The sequence below is a fragment of the Haliotis rubra genome, unplaced genomic scaffold, assembly GCF_003918875.1.
Source record: "Haliotis rubra isolate DU_JTF1 unplaced genomic scaffold, ASM391887v1 Scf1735, whole genome shotgun sequence".
NCBI classification, from domain to species: Eukaryota; Metazoa; Mollusca; class Gastropoda; order Lepetellida; family Haliotidae; genus Haliotis; species Haliotis rubra.
The window spans coordinates 54,746-67,433 of NW_025765709.1; the positions used below are offsets into that span (position 1 = coordinate 54,746).

Consider the following 12,688-nt stretch of genomic DNA (forward strand, 5'->3'; position numbering starts at 1 on the left):
TTCTTACTCTTAAAGGCTTTATTGCAGAAAAATGTCAACAATTGTTTTGGTCCCTTAAATACAGGTGGATCTAACATTAACTCCAGCCTGATGCTATTCAACACTGACATACCTATACCATGTGTAACTGGGTTTACAGGATGTCATAATAAACAGTGGACTGCTTGAAATATCTGGAAAAAAATGAACACAGAAATGAGAAAGACTGACTGACTGAGTTTGGTTTTATGCCGCTTTTAGCAATATTCCAGCAACATCATGGCAGGGGACACCAGAAATGGGCTTCACACAATGTACCCATGTGGGGATTCGAACCTGGGTCTTCGGCATGACGAGCCAACGCTTTAACCACTAAGCTACCCCACAGCCCCGAAATGAGTAAGAAACACATTCGACTATTTTAAATTGTTGTCATGCAAAAATCCCATTGTAACTGGAAATGTAGAATTGAGCAAGGAGAACTGAGATGTCTGCACAATGACATATGAATTCTAGAACACAAATTCATTTACTCAAGCTGCAGGCATTTGCCCTTAATGTCCCGAACTATTTACTACAAAGTGTGCTCCATGGAAATAAACCCTGTTCTAGTCACTAGAAAAGCATTTCTCCTGAAGCATAAAAAGATATAGATTGAGAAATTTGTTCAAGGACATCACATGGCTGAAGCAGTAATTATCACATAACCTTTTAGGAAATAAAAACAAATAACCACTTCTTTTCAGATATTATTTGACAAAGTCGTCTTCTCTTGTTTGTTTGTTCACGGGAGCGATACCCCCTTACCCCTGAAAAAAGGTTTGACAAAAAGTGTAACCCATAGATAAGCCGACCCCTTCTACAAAATTCGGCTTATCTACGGTAATAAACGGTAATTCTAATGGTGGCGCCATCCTGCTAACCTAGCCAATATCAAATCAAGGCATTTTCAGAAGGGAGGGTAATACAGTAACATGCAAAACACAACAGTCCATATCACCTTTAGCTTTGACCGATAAGTTAGAGTAATTACATGTCAAATGTTGCGGAAGCCTACAAATTTTGAAAGTAAGTGAGTGAATGAGTGAGTTTAGTTTTACGCCGCACTCTGCAATATTCCAGCTATATGGCAGCGGAATTTGAAAGTAAGGAAAACTTATACTGTCAAGGCATCTTTCTGTATTAGGAAAATGCTGTTTTGCCGTTTTAACCCAAATCACACTTCCATCATTTACATAGCAGAGGAATGTTTTCTTCACGTTTTTTGCAATCCCTCGGACTACAGACACATCCATACTTGGCCTGCAGAGATTTTGATTACTGAATCTTACACCATCAAACAGTCCAATCTTTGTTAAAGTGGAATGCACAGAGAAGGGTTGTGTCCACATATAATCCAAGAAGTGGGTGTCACAGGTATGTGGAAGGCTGAGAAAGTCTTGTATGTACACCCACACTTCTGCGTATTAGCCTTTACAGGTCAAGAGGCCACAGCATCAAAATACAAGCCATCACCACTGTAGGGATATTTACAACTGCACCAAGGAAGTTAGACTTAAACATTAATTTCTATAAAAAAAATATATAACAGACTGGGGTCCTTAGATTGTCCGCTTCTCTAGACTTGCCTCTTTAAAGGATGAAATTACTGTACATCCATGGGCTCAGCATTCGGTACAGCCTTGGAGCAAGGCTACAAGGATAAGTATCACTGAATTACAGCCCACTTTCGGCCAATATCAACTGATTTATTTGGGGCGCCGACATGTTCAGGCACTGTCACCTTGCAAGGTTGTTTTCCCCAGTCTGTGAATTGTAAACTTGCTAAGTTGTATGCAATGCAAGTGTGTTGCACTTGCTGGATAACAAGAATATTGATTCATATTTGGGGCTGTTCTTGGCAACAGTTGTGCCCTAATGTGGGATCAGTTCCTGGTCCAGCTGTCTTTTAGAGACGACACCAGAAGTTGGGTACAGCACGAGATTCACCATATTTCGGTGACCAGACCTGCTTGCAAGGTAGCCTCCATGCTAGATCGATTCCAACTGGGACCATTATATGTGTAGACAAAGATGAACTGAGCTTGCCTTCAGAATGAATGTATGCATAACTACAATGCCTGCTGGAACACCACATTGATCAAGCCACTATGCCCTTATCATGTAAACCAGCCTGCTGGGAAACCACATTGATCAAGCCACTATGCAGATATCGTGTAAACCAACCTGCCAGGACATCACATTGGTCAAGCCACTATGCAGATATCGTGTAAACCAACCTGTGGGCATCACATTGGTCAAGCCACTATGCAGTTATCATGTAAACCAACCTGCTGGGACATCACATTGGTCAAGCCACTATGCAGATATCGTGTAAACCAACCTGTGGGCATCACATTGGTCAAGCCACTATGCAGATATCGTGTAAACCAACCTGCTGGGACATCACATTGGTCAAGCCACTATGCAGTTATCATGTAAACCAACCTGCTGGGACATCACATTGGTCAAGCCACTATGCAGATATCGTGTAAACCAACCTGTGGGCATCACATTGGTCAAGCCACTATGCAGATATCGTGTAAACCAACCTGCTGGGACATCACATTGGTCAAGCCACTATGCAGATATCGTGTAAACCAACCTGTGGGCATCACATTGGTCAAGCCACTATGCATTTATCATGTAAACCAACCTGCTGGGACATCACATTGGTCAAGCCACTATGCAGATATCGTGTAAACCAACCTGCTGGGACATCACATTGGTCAAGCCACTATGCAGATATCGTGTAAACCAACCTGCTGGGACATCACATTGATCAAGCCACTATGCAGATATCGTGAAAACCAACCTGTGGGCATCACATTGGTCAAGCCACTATGCAGATATCATGTAAACCAACCTGCTGGGACATCACATTGATCAAGCCACTATGCAGTTATCATGTAAACCAACCTGCTGGGAAACCACATTGATCAAGCCACTATGCAGTTATCATGTAAACCAACCTGTGGGACATCACATTGATCAAGCCACTATGCAGTTATCATGTAAACATGCTAAAACCAATAATAAAAACACAGATGGGTAAAATATACAGAATGGCACATCACCAACACATGACTGCATCAATCACATGTAGATAGGACTAGAGAAGGAACAGGCTTGAAGACATAGGCATAAAATCTGAGCACCATGATCTGAGCATTAACAGAAAACTGCCATTCTGTAACAGGTCATGTAATGTGGCTAAGGGGTTCATGAATATAAAGCAACATTGTTAGTCAGGGTGTGGACCTGAAGCTACATCGGAGTCACAACTATTTTAAGTCAGTGTTGATATATGAGTGCAAGGATCGCCTTGCCACTAACATCGCTTTGTGGAACTGGGTCTCTACTACAGTGTTCACCTTACAACTACCCCAGTTACAACAGTTGTAGCACTAGTTGTAGAGCTACTCGGTGAGGGGACTACTTGCCTCAATGCCAGTACAAGCCTTGGTTTCCAACACACATTTGTCATCTGAAACCTCGGATGCAGTTAAATGCTTAAGTTAACTTTAAAGCAAACCTACTGTAGTTGATAACCTAGTTGTGGTGGTGTGTGGTCCTGTGCACTGAGCTCAGGTCACGAATCAGTTGAAGCTTAGCAACGTCAAGCTCGGAGAGTCCTTGGATGGGTACCTGGTTGGGTGACTGTGTTGGGAAGCCTGACTCCTGAGAGTTTCTAGGACTTCAGTCCTGCCCCACAATGTGATACATGTGGTCTCACCTTAGGCAAGTGAGTTTGTTCAAAATTTCCTCTGTTTACCCAGCAGAAAATGGGTACCCGGTTGGATAAAGTCATGTGACTATAACCCTCTAGCGCCTTACAGGCAGCTTGGGTTATCCGGGGTTATAATAATCAGATTCTGATTACAGCATCCAGTGAGCAACTAGTCAGGTGGATCCTTGCGCTGTATAAATGAACTATTAGTATTATCATTATCATACTATGTTAAAACTCCTTCTGATACCAAGACAAAGGTGTGGACTAGTTGTAGCACCAGCTGTATCAACAAGCTGTGTTTGCCTACCTGATGATGAGTATATTGTATAGCAAAAGCTTAATGGTAGATAATAATTTGTAAAAAAAATTCTGTAATTTGTGACACTATTTAGGACAGCCTTAAGCCATTCCTTACAAGGTAAAACTTTATACATCAAACAGTTATAAATTATCTATGAAAAACGACAACATACAAGGCATGTACAACATTGTCATGCGTGACATGACACAAAATGAAAGACAAAGCATTCACAATATCATCACAAACAATCACATATCTACAGCATATAACAAAAATCACAACTACAATGACGGACAGGGATGCTATTTAGGTCAGTATTTCATTTATTCTATACTAAACAATTGCATTAAACTTAAAACTTAGACAAGGAGTTCCAGTCATTTCCCACCTACCATTTCTCCACCCAGACAATACCGGGGGTGCTTGTATGACAACTTCCCATCATAGATCCTTGATCCCTTTCTACACTGACATGAAATACTGTTTTTAACACACGAAACATGAGAACCTACAAAACGGAAGCTGTAAATGGTGAAATTGTCATCTCATTGTCAGGTTGAGAAATACTTACTTACAATACAAATACACAACAGCTGCTCATGCTTCATGTAATATAGCAAAATAGTTACCACCTGCAAGCAAGGCCACAAGTCAGGATTTGGGGAATTTAGTAGTTAAGGTATTTACGATTCCATCAATGTAAAAGGTATGTCATAAATATGTTAATACAATATGGAAAAATTTCCTTAAACTGAAGTTTTCTTGCTTTCTTTCTAAAAACACTTTAACCACTAGGCTACCCCAACGCCCCACTATGTGCTGGAACTAAGATGGGTAGGCGTAGTGTAGTCTCCAGCTGCCTCTATAACAACAGTTCTCCACAGAGGGTACCATGTAACACAGCCAGTGTGCTAAATAACCACTGGCCCGTGGCTAGTAAAAATCCAGTCGGACCATTAAATCTCCACAGTCACTGGCCTGACTGGCTAGTGAATTTTCATGTGGTCATTTTGTAAATATATCACTCTCTCTGACTTGGTAAGGTTTTATACACTATAACATCATGCAAGATTATGACCTGATAAAAATGTTCATATTAGCAGCTTAATGATGAAACCCATGTCATGCTGACAATATCTTATTTTCATCTATTTCTGTAATCTTTTGTTTGGTTTCTACATTCAAATTTCGGTCTAGTGAATCATCTTGTTTGTTAGTAACTTTCAGGCATAGCTGGCTTGACTGGGTAGCAAAATTTGGAAACTATTTCGCACACTCAACACAGCTAAGAAAAACACAGACAGAACTTTCACTTGAACAGTGACGAAATCTATCACAATTTGAAACAAACATTGGAAAAAAAAGTAACAATATTACATCAAAATGGCTATCACATCGGCAAGTGTGTAAATATAAAACAATGGCACAAAGTAGTTTACAAGGCTCACGAACACCATGATGTAGAAAACACAACTCTGCTGATACACTATGATATTAAATATACCTGCACCACACACAGAGGCTGATGTCTTAACCCTGTACACAGTACCTAGCTGCTGATGTAGTACATAAAAGACTGACTGTGAAAGTAAATATTTTTTCCCGCAAGCTGTAATCTTATCACCACCCTGGTAGGAGTGAGTGAGTGAGTGAGTTTAGTTTTACGTCGCTTTTAGCAATATTCCATAAATATCACGGCGGGGGACACCAGAAATGGGCTTCACATATTGTACCCATGTAGGGAATCGAACCCGGGTCTTCGGCGTGACGAGACCGAACGCTTTAACCACTAGGTTACCCCACCACCCCTCAACCTGGTAGGACAAGGTACTACTAAAAACACTACCTTACTTTCTGACAAAATGGCAAAAATACATTTCAACTAAATCATGTTGATATACAGCATAAAATTATCATAGTAAACAAAATTTACTGTCTATATAGGTTTATGCAAAGAGTCAAGAAAGTGACATTCTTCACATTTGTACATGTTGAAGGGAGTGAGTTAACAGTTTACTATCGACATGCAATACCATGTAATACTGTAGAATAGATTCCATGTGTAATTCAACATCACAAATTGCACTTGGTCATCCCCTGGTCAAGAAGCACCAGATGTCTCCCAAAAGTTGTACATGCCCAAACTTACACTAATTAAAACAACAAAGAGATTGTCCCTGCTGATGTATTGGTACAGCCTAAGAGAAGGGATAACAATTTGTACACATTGTTACATATCCAAAAGGGAATCTTCCCTACAACCCAAGAGAAAGCCTAGTGGTTGAAGCCTTTGCTTGTCACACTGAAGGCCAAAGTTTGATTCCTCACACGGGTACAATGTGTGAAGCCCATTTCTGGGTCCCCCACCATGTATTGGTACAGCCCAGAGAAAGACTTTTACCTGCTGATGTATTGGTACAGCCCCAGAGAAGGGATTTTCCCTACTGATGTATTGGTACAGCCCCAGAGAAAGACTTTTACCTACTGATGTATTGGTACAGCCCAGAGAAAGACTTTTACCTACTGATGTATTGGTACAGCCCAGAGAAGGAATATTACCTACTGATGTATTGGTACAGCCCAGAGAAAGACTTTTACCTACTGATGTATTGGTACAGCCCCAGAGAAGGGATTTTACCTACTGATGTATTGGTACAGCCCCAGAGAAGGGATTTCCCCTACTGATGTATGATTTTCCCTACTGATGTAATTGGTACAGCCCAGAGAAGGGATTTTACCTACTGATGTATTGGTACAGCCCAGAGAAGGAATTTTACCCACTGATGTATTGGTACAGCCCCAGAGAAGGAATTTTACCTACTGATGTAATGGTACAGCCCAGAGAAGACTTTTCCCTACTGATGTATTGGTACAGCCCAGAGAAGGAGACTATTACCTACTGATGTATTGGTACAGCCCAGAGAAAGACATTTCCCCTACTGATGTATTGGTACAGCCCAGAGAAGGGATTTCCCCTACTGATGTATTGGTACAGCCCAGAGAAGGAATTTACCTACTGATGTATTGGTACAGCCCAGAGAAAGACTTTTACCTACTGATGTATTGGTACAGCCCAGAGAAGGAATATTACCTACTGATGTATTGGTACAGCCCAGAGAAGGAATATTACCTACTGATGTATTGGTACAGCCCAGAGAAGGAATTTTACCTACTGATGTATTGGTACAGCCCCAGAGAAGGAATTTTACCTACTGATGTATTGGTACAGCCCCAGAGAAGGAATTTTACCTACTGATGTATTGGTACAGCCCCAGAGAAGGAATTTACCTACTGATGTATTGGTACAGCCCAGAGAAGGAATTTTACCTACTGATGTATTGGTACAGCCCAGAGAAGGAATTTTACCTACTGATGTAATGGTACAGCCCAGAGAAGGAATTTACCTACTGATGTATTGGTACAGCCCAGAGAAGGAATTTACCTACTGATGTATTGGTACAGCCCCAGAGAAGGAATTTCCCCTACTGATGTATTGGTACAGCCCAAGAGAAGGATTTCCCCTACTGATGTAATGGTACAGCCCCAGAGAAGGAATTTCCCCTACTGATGTATTGGTACAGCCCAGAGAAGGAATTTTCCCTACTGATGTATTGGTACAGCCCAGAGAAGGAATTTTACCTACTGATGTAATGGTACAGCCCAGAGAAGGGATTTCCCCTACTGATGTATTGGTACAGCCCCAGAGAAGGGATTTTCCCTACTGATGTATTGGTACAGCCCAGAGAAGATTTCCCCACTGATGTAATGGTACAGCCCAGAGAAGGAATTTTACCTACTGATGTATTGGTACAGCCCAGAGAAGGAATTTTACCCACTGATGTATTGGTTACAGCCCAAGAGAAGGAATTTTACCTACTGATGTATTGGTACAGCCCAGAGAAGAATTTTACCTACTGATGTAATGGTACAGCCCAGAGAAGGAATTTTACCTACTGATGTATTGGTACAGCCCAGAGAAGGAATTTTACCTACTGATGTAATGGTACAGCCCAGAGAAGGAATTTTACCTACTGATGTATTGGTACAGCCCAGAGAAGGAATTTTACCTACTGATGTATTGGTACAGCCCAGAGAAGGAATTTTACCTACTGATGTATTGGTACAGCCCAGAGAAGGAATTTTACCTACTGATGTAATGGTACAGCCCAGAGAAGGAATTTTACCTACTGATGTATTGGTACAGCCCAGAGAAGGAATTTTACCCACTGATGTAATGGTACAGCCCAGAGAAGGAATTTTACCTACTGATATAATAGAACAACCATGAAATGGGATTTTGCTGACTGATGTAATGGAACAGCCCAAGAGATGGGATTTCCCCTACTGATGTAATGGAACAGCCCAAGAGATGGGATTTTGCTGACTGATGTATTGGTACAGCCCAGAGAAGGAATTTTACCCTACTGATGTAATGGAACAGCCCAAGAGATGGGATTTTGCTGACTGATGTAATGGAACAGCCCAAGAGATGGGATTTCCCCTACTGATGTAATGGAACAGCCCAAGAGATGGGATTCAAGCAGGGAAGGTAACTTACATGAAAAGACATTCAGAGGTCGGAACAGTGTTGTGACATTGGATATGTGTCTTATATATATCTAGTAAAAACAAACCATGGTTACGATTCTAAGATTTAGAAAAATACAACAAAAACATTAATCACTGAAGTAACAAATCAATAGTGAGGGTTTTGGCATGTTGAGGTTTTGGGAGGATACCCCGAAGACAGAACACCTTATGACAATGGGTTGAGATCAGCCCCTTCACCATCTCCCGACACCTTTGGCGAACGCACACACGCACGCACGCCACGCACGCACACGCACGCGACGCACACACGCACACACACACACACACTCATATATCAAAAGCATAACATTTTATAACCAATATTATCATAAATGTAATACAATATACAATATCACATCATGGAAAAAAGCCATCAGTACTTGTAAATATGTTAAAAGTTTCTACACATGAGAGGAATATACTAGCAAGTATGTGATCTGGAACCGTGAGTTGTACTGTGGTCCTTGGCGTGCTGCCAGACTAGGTCTAGACAAGGTACATACAATGTGTGCAACCTTGTTCAGTGTGTAACACAGTCATTTATTTACTGCCATGTCAATATACAGGGTAACCTGTCGTGTCAAGTGGTGGGGATGAAACGATACAGCAATGACACAATACACATATTTACATCAAATCACAATGAACTTTTTGACCATAAATATTACAATGTTAATGTTCAACATTTCAAAGAGAATAGCTACAGTCTGTTTGAGTCAGAAACGGACCGATGAATTGCAAATTTTATCATTGTACAAAATTGCCACATAAATGTAAATAGTACACATGTTGATCATTTACTAATACCCAACAGCTTTCTTATATTTGAAAATTTTCCGGACTCCACCTAAAAAGTTCTTTAAGTAACTATCATTAAAATTTTGACACAGTTCACTATTTGTTACGAGGGAGGAGTGCAGAAAAAAGGGACAGCCAGGTGTTAGAGAAGCACGTGCACAAGTGCCCACCAAGTTTTTTATTCATTAGCCTGTGCTGTGCCGTCTCCATCCTTTCTCGCACACCTGGCTGTCCCTTTCTCTGCACTCGCATAAAATGAGGGATGGAAAATGTCATTAAAGTAAATGAGTAGTAAATAGTTAAAAAACTGTATCATCTTGAATTGATATAGTGAGTGAGTTTAGTTTTATGCCGCACTCAGCAATATGCCAGCTATATGGCGGTGGTCTGTAAATAATCGAGTCTGGACCAGACAATCCAGTGATCAACAGCATGAGCATCGATCTGCGCAATTTGGTGAATTGATATAGAAACAAAAGTATCATGTATTGTGCTGTTGCATGAAATCCCTCTGGTGTATTTGTTTCACCCCTAACCACCAGGCAATACATGAAGCGCCGAGTACCTGACCAGCCAGACTGTCATTCCTCACAAAGGTGATTCAGACGAGAAGAGTTGAAATGACGTGACCATGTTCATACGAGGTTGGTACTATTGACTGTACATAATGTGCATCTAAAATACAATGACAGAGCAAGAATATTTTTCAATTTAAAAACAATTATACAATCCATGTGGTATTTTATATGGTGTTAATCTCCTACATGTAGGCACATTGAGGATTTCCTGATAAGAAAAAGAACTGCATCCATACTGAATATTGAAAACTTCCTGCACAATAAAGAGAGTTTGTATAAATGCATGAAAACACATGTGATCAAGGTTTGCATAATACATGCATATGTGTTCTCGTGGCTAAAATTGTAAAATATCAAGCAAATATAACCTTTGCTGTGTCCAAATGTAGCAAATGCCGAAATTCTCACAGGATTTGTTTCTAACTAAAGTCAATCATATATCATATGAAGTTGGCTTTCTACTTCTCTATATCGGATATATCTGGCATGGTGAAAGCTGTCTCCAGTATTGGTACCAATGTGTCGAGACTGGCCATGGAGTATTCACGGCGTCTAAGTCCCCACGCATCAAAGTCAAGGTTATTGGTTGATACACTTCGCTGGCTGTCCCTCAAGTCACATGATCGGTTGAGACTACCTGTGCTTCGAGCAGGGCGTAGTGACGGCATGACCCGCTGTGGTAAACGTGACCTTGATGATTCTCCTCTTGGGCCTGGAGAGGGAGACAAACTTAGCCTACTTCTCGGCTGCATCATTCTGGGGCTGTAGCTTGACATTTGTTGGAGCCTTGATGATGTCGGTGGGGGTCGGGATGGGGTGGCCTGTTTAGGGGGTGGTGATTCACGTGACATCTGTTGGAGCCTTGACGATGTCGGTTGGGGTCGGGATGGGGTGGCCTGTTTAGGGGGTGGTGATTCCCGTGACATCGGTTGGAGCCTTGATGATGTCGGTGGGGGTCGGGATGGGGTGGCCTGTTTACTGGGTGGTGATTCACGTGACATCTGTTGGAGTCTTGACGATGTCGGTAGGAGTTGGGATGGGATGGCCTGTTTAGCAGGTGGTGATTCACGTGACATCTGTTGGAGCCTTGACGATGTCGGTGGGGGTCGGGATGGGGTGGCTTGTTTAGGCGGTTGGTGTTCATGTGACCTTGAACTATAATGAGCAGACTGTGGTTTGGAGTCATTGTCTCTCTTCCCAGACATTTTTGGAGGTGACCTTTGTGCTCTTGGCATACTGTCCTTGGCTGACTGTGGCCGTGAACCAGTTGATCCGAAAGGTGAGCTGGGTCGAAGTGGTGATCTCCTTGATGGATCAGATGACCTTCCTAGTGATGGTTGGGCTCGACCTGGTCTGTCTGGTGTCTTTCTTACTTGAGTTGATTTCCTAGACTGGGAGTTGTCCGAGGTTTGATCATTCCTAGCTGACCTGCTGCTGTTTGGCCTGCTTCTTGTTTTGTGACCATCTCTGTTTAACTGATCAGAAACAATGGAATGCAGTGAAAACATAGTGTAATGTCAGTGTAGGAAAGATAACCCGTCCCAACGTCCGAGACGGGTACATTTTGTGGAGGACGGGTTAAACAAATATCTAGTCCATCCTCATGTCGGGTCAATTTTAGCAAACCAATGACATATATATAATGATTATAAACTTTTTGAATATTTACTGCCGAAGGTGTTTTATCTATATTTGGAGGACAGGCTAGATTTTGGCAGGACTGGTAAAAAATTTGACCTGCCAGTCCTGTGGACAGGCTAGATTTTCTACATCTTTCCTACACTGGTAATGTACGGATCTTTGGTACATTTCAGTCAGCAAGCCAGTGTTTGTGAGATTCATAATAATGTACATGTTCTATTCAGTACAGAATACTGTGAACTTCTATAATATGTTCCAAATAATCTGTTTCGATTGGCCAAGTTATAGTTCGTGTTATGTCACCTTAAATCTGCAAAGGCCTATTTTGGGTGATTCAAATATCTTGAACTGTGTATTTGGTGGTATTTTGAGTGATTCAAATATCTTGAACTGTGTGTATTTGGTGGTATTTTGAGTGATTCAAATATCTTGAACTGTGTATTTGGTGGTATTTTGGGTGATTCAAATATCTTGAACTGTGTATTTGGTGGTATTTTGAGTGAATCAGATATCATGAACTGTGTATTTGGTGGTATTTTGAGTGATTCAAATATCTTGAACTTTGTATTTGGTGGTATTTTGAGTGATTCAAATATCTTGAACTGTGTATTTGGTGGTATTTTGAGTGATTCAAATATCTTGAACTGTGTATTTGGTGGTATTTTGAGTGATTCAGATATCATGAACTGTGTATTTGGTGGTATTTTGAGTGATTCAAATATCTTGAACTGTGTATTTGGTATTTTGAGTGATTCAAATACCTTGAACTGTGTATTTGGGGGTATTTTGGGTGATTCAAATATCTTGAACTGTGTATTTGGTGGTATTTTGGGTGATTCAAATACCTTGAACTGTGTATTTGGTGGTATTTTGGGTGATTCAAATATCCTGAACTGTGTATTTGGTGTCATTTTGAGTGATTCAAATATCTTGAACTGTGTATTTGGTGGTATTTTGAGTGATTAAAATATCTTGAACTATGTATTTGGTGAGGTATTTTGGGTGATTCAAATACCTTGAACTGTGTAT

The 12,688-nt window shown here is 41.0% G+C and overlaps 1 protein-coding gene and 2 long non-coding RNA genes across 7 annotated transcripts in view; all 3 read right to left on the minus strand.

Annotated features, from left to right (window-relative positions):
* LOC124272845 lies at positions 1-3,816 on the minus strand. Its single transcript, XR_006897445.1, has 2 exons — positions 2,310-3,816; positions 1-2,205 (listed from the first exon to the last, which is right to left on the minus strand). It is a non-coding gene; the product is annotated as an uncharacterized LOC124272845 (long non-coding RNA).
* Positions 3,817-3,825: 9 nt separating this feature from the next.
* Positions 3,826-9,414, minus strand: LOC124272844. 5 transcript variants are annotated; one of them, XR_006897441.1, is made up of 4 exons: positions 7,302-9,414; positions 6,982-7,065; positions 4,976-6,526; positions 3,827-4,908 (listed from the first exon to the last, which is right to left on the minus strand). It is a non-coding gene; the product is annotated as an uncharacterized LOC124272844 (long non-coding RNA). The 5 variants fall into 5 exon arrangements; XR_006897444.1 differs by having other exon boundaries at positions 3,826-6,526; positions 6,982-7,104; positions 7,495-9,414; XR_006897442.1 differs by having other exon boundaries at positions 3,827-6,526; positions 7,419-9,414.
* Positions 9,415-9,579: 165 nt separating this feature from the next.
* LOC124272846 overlaps positions 9,580-12,688 on the minus strand; it is a 31,251-nt gene continuing 28,142 nt past the window's right edge. Inside the window, 1 exon segment of the mRNA XM_046708066.1 lies at positions 9,580-11,493. Within this exon segment, the coding sequence (XP_046564022.1) occupies positions 10,477-11,493 (1,017 nt within the window). The 3' untranslated portion in view covers positions 9,580-10,476.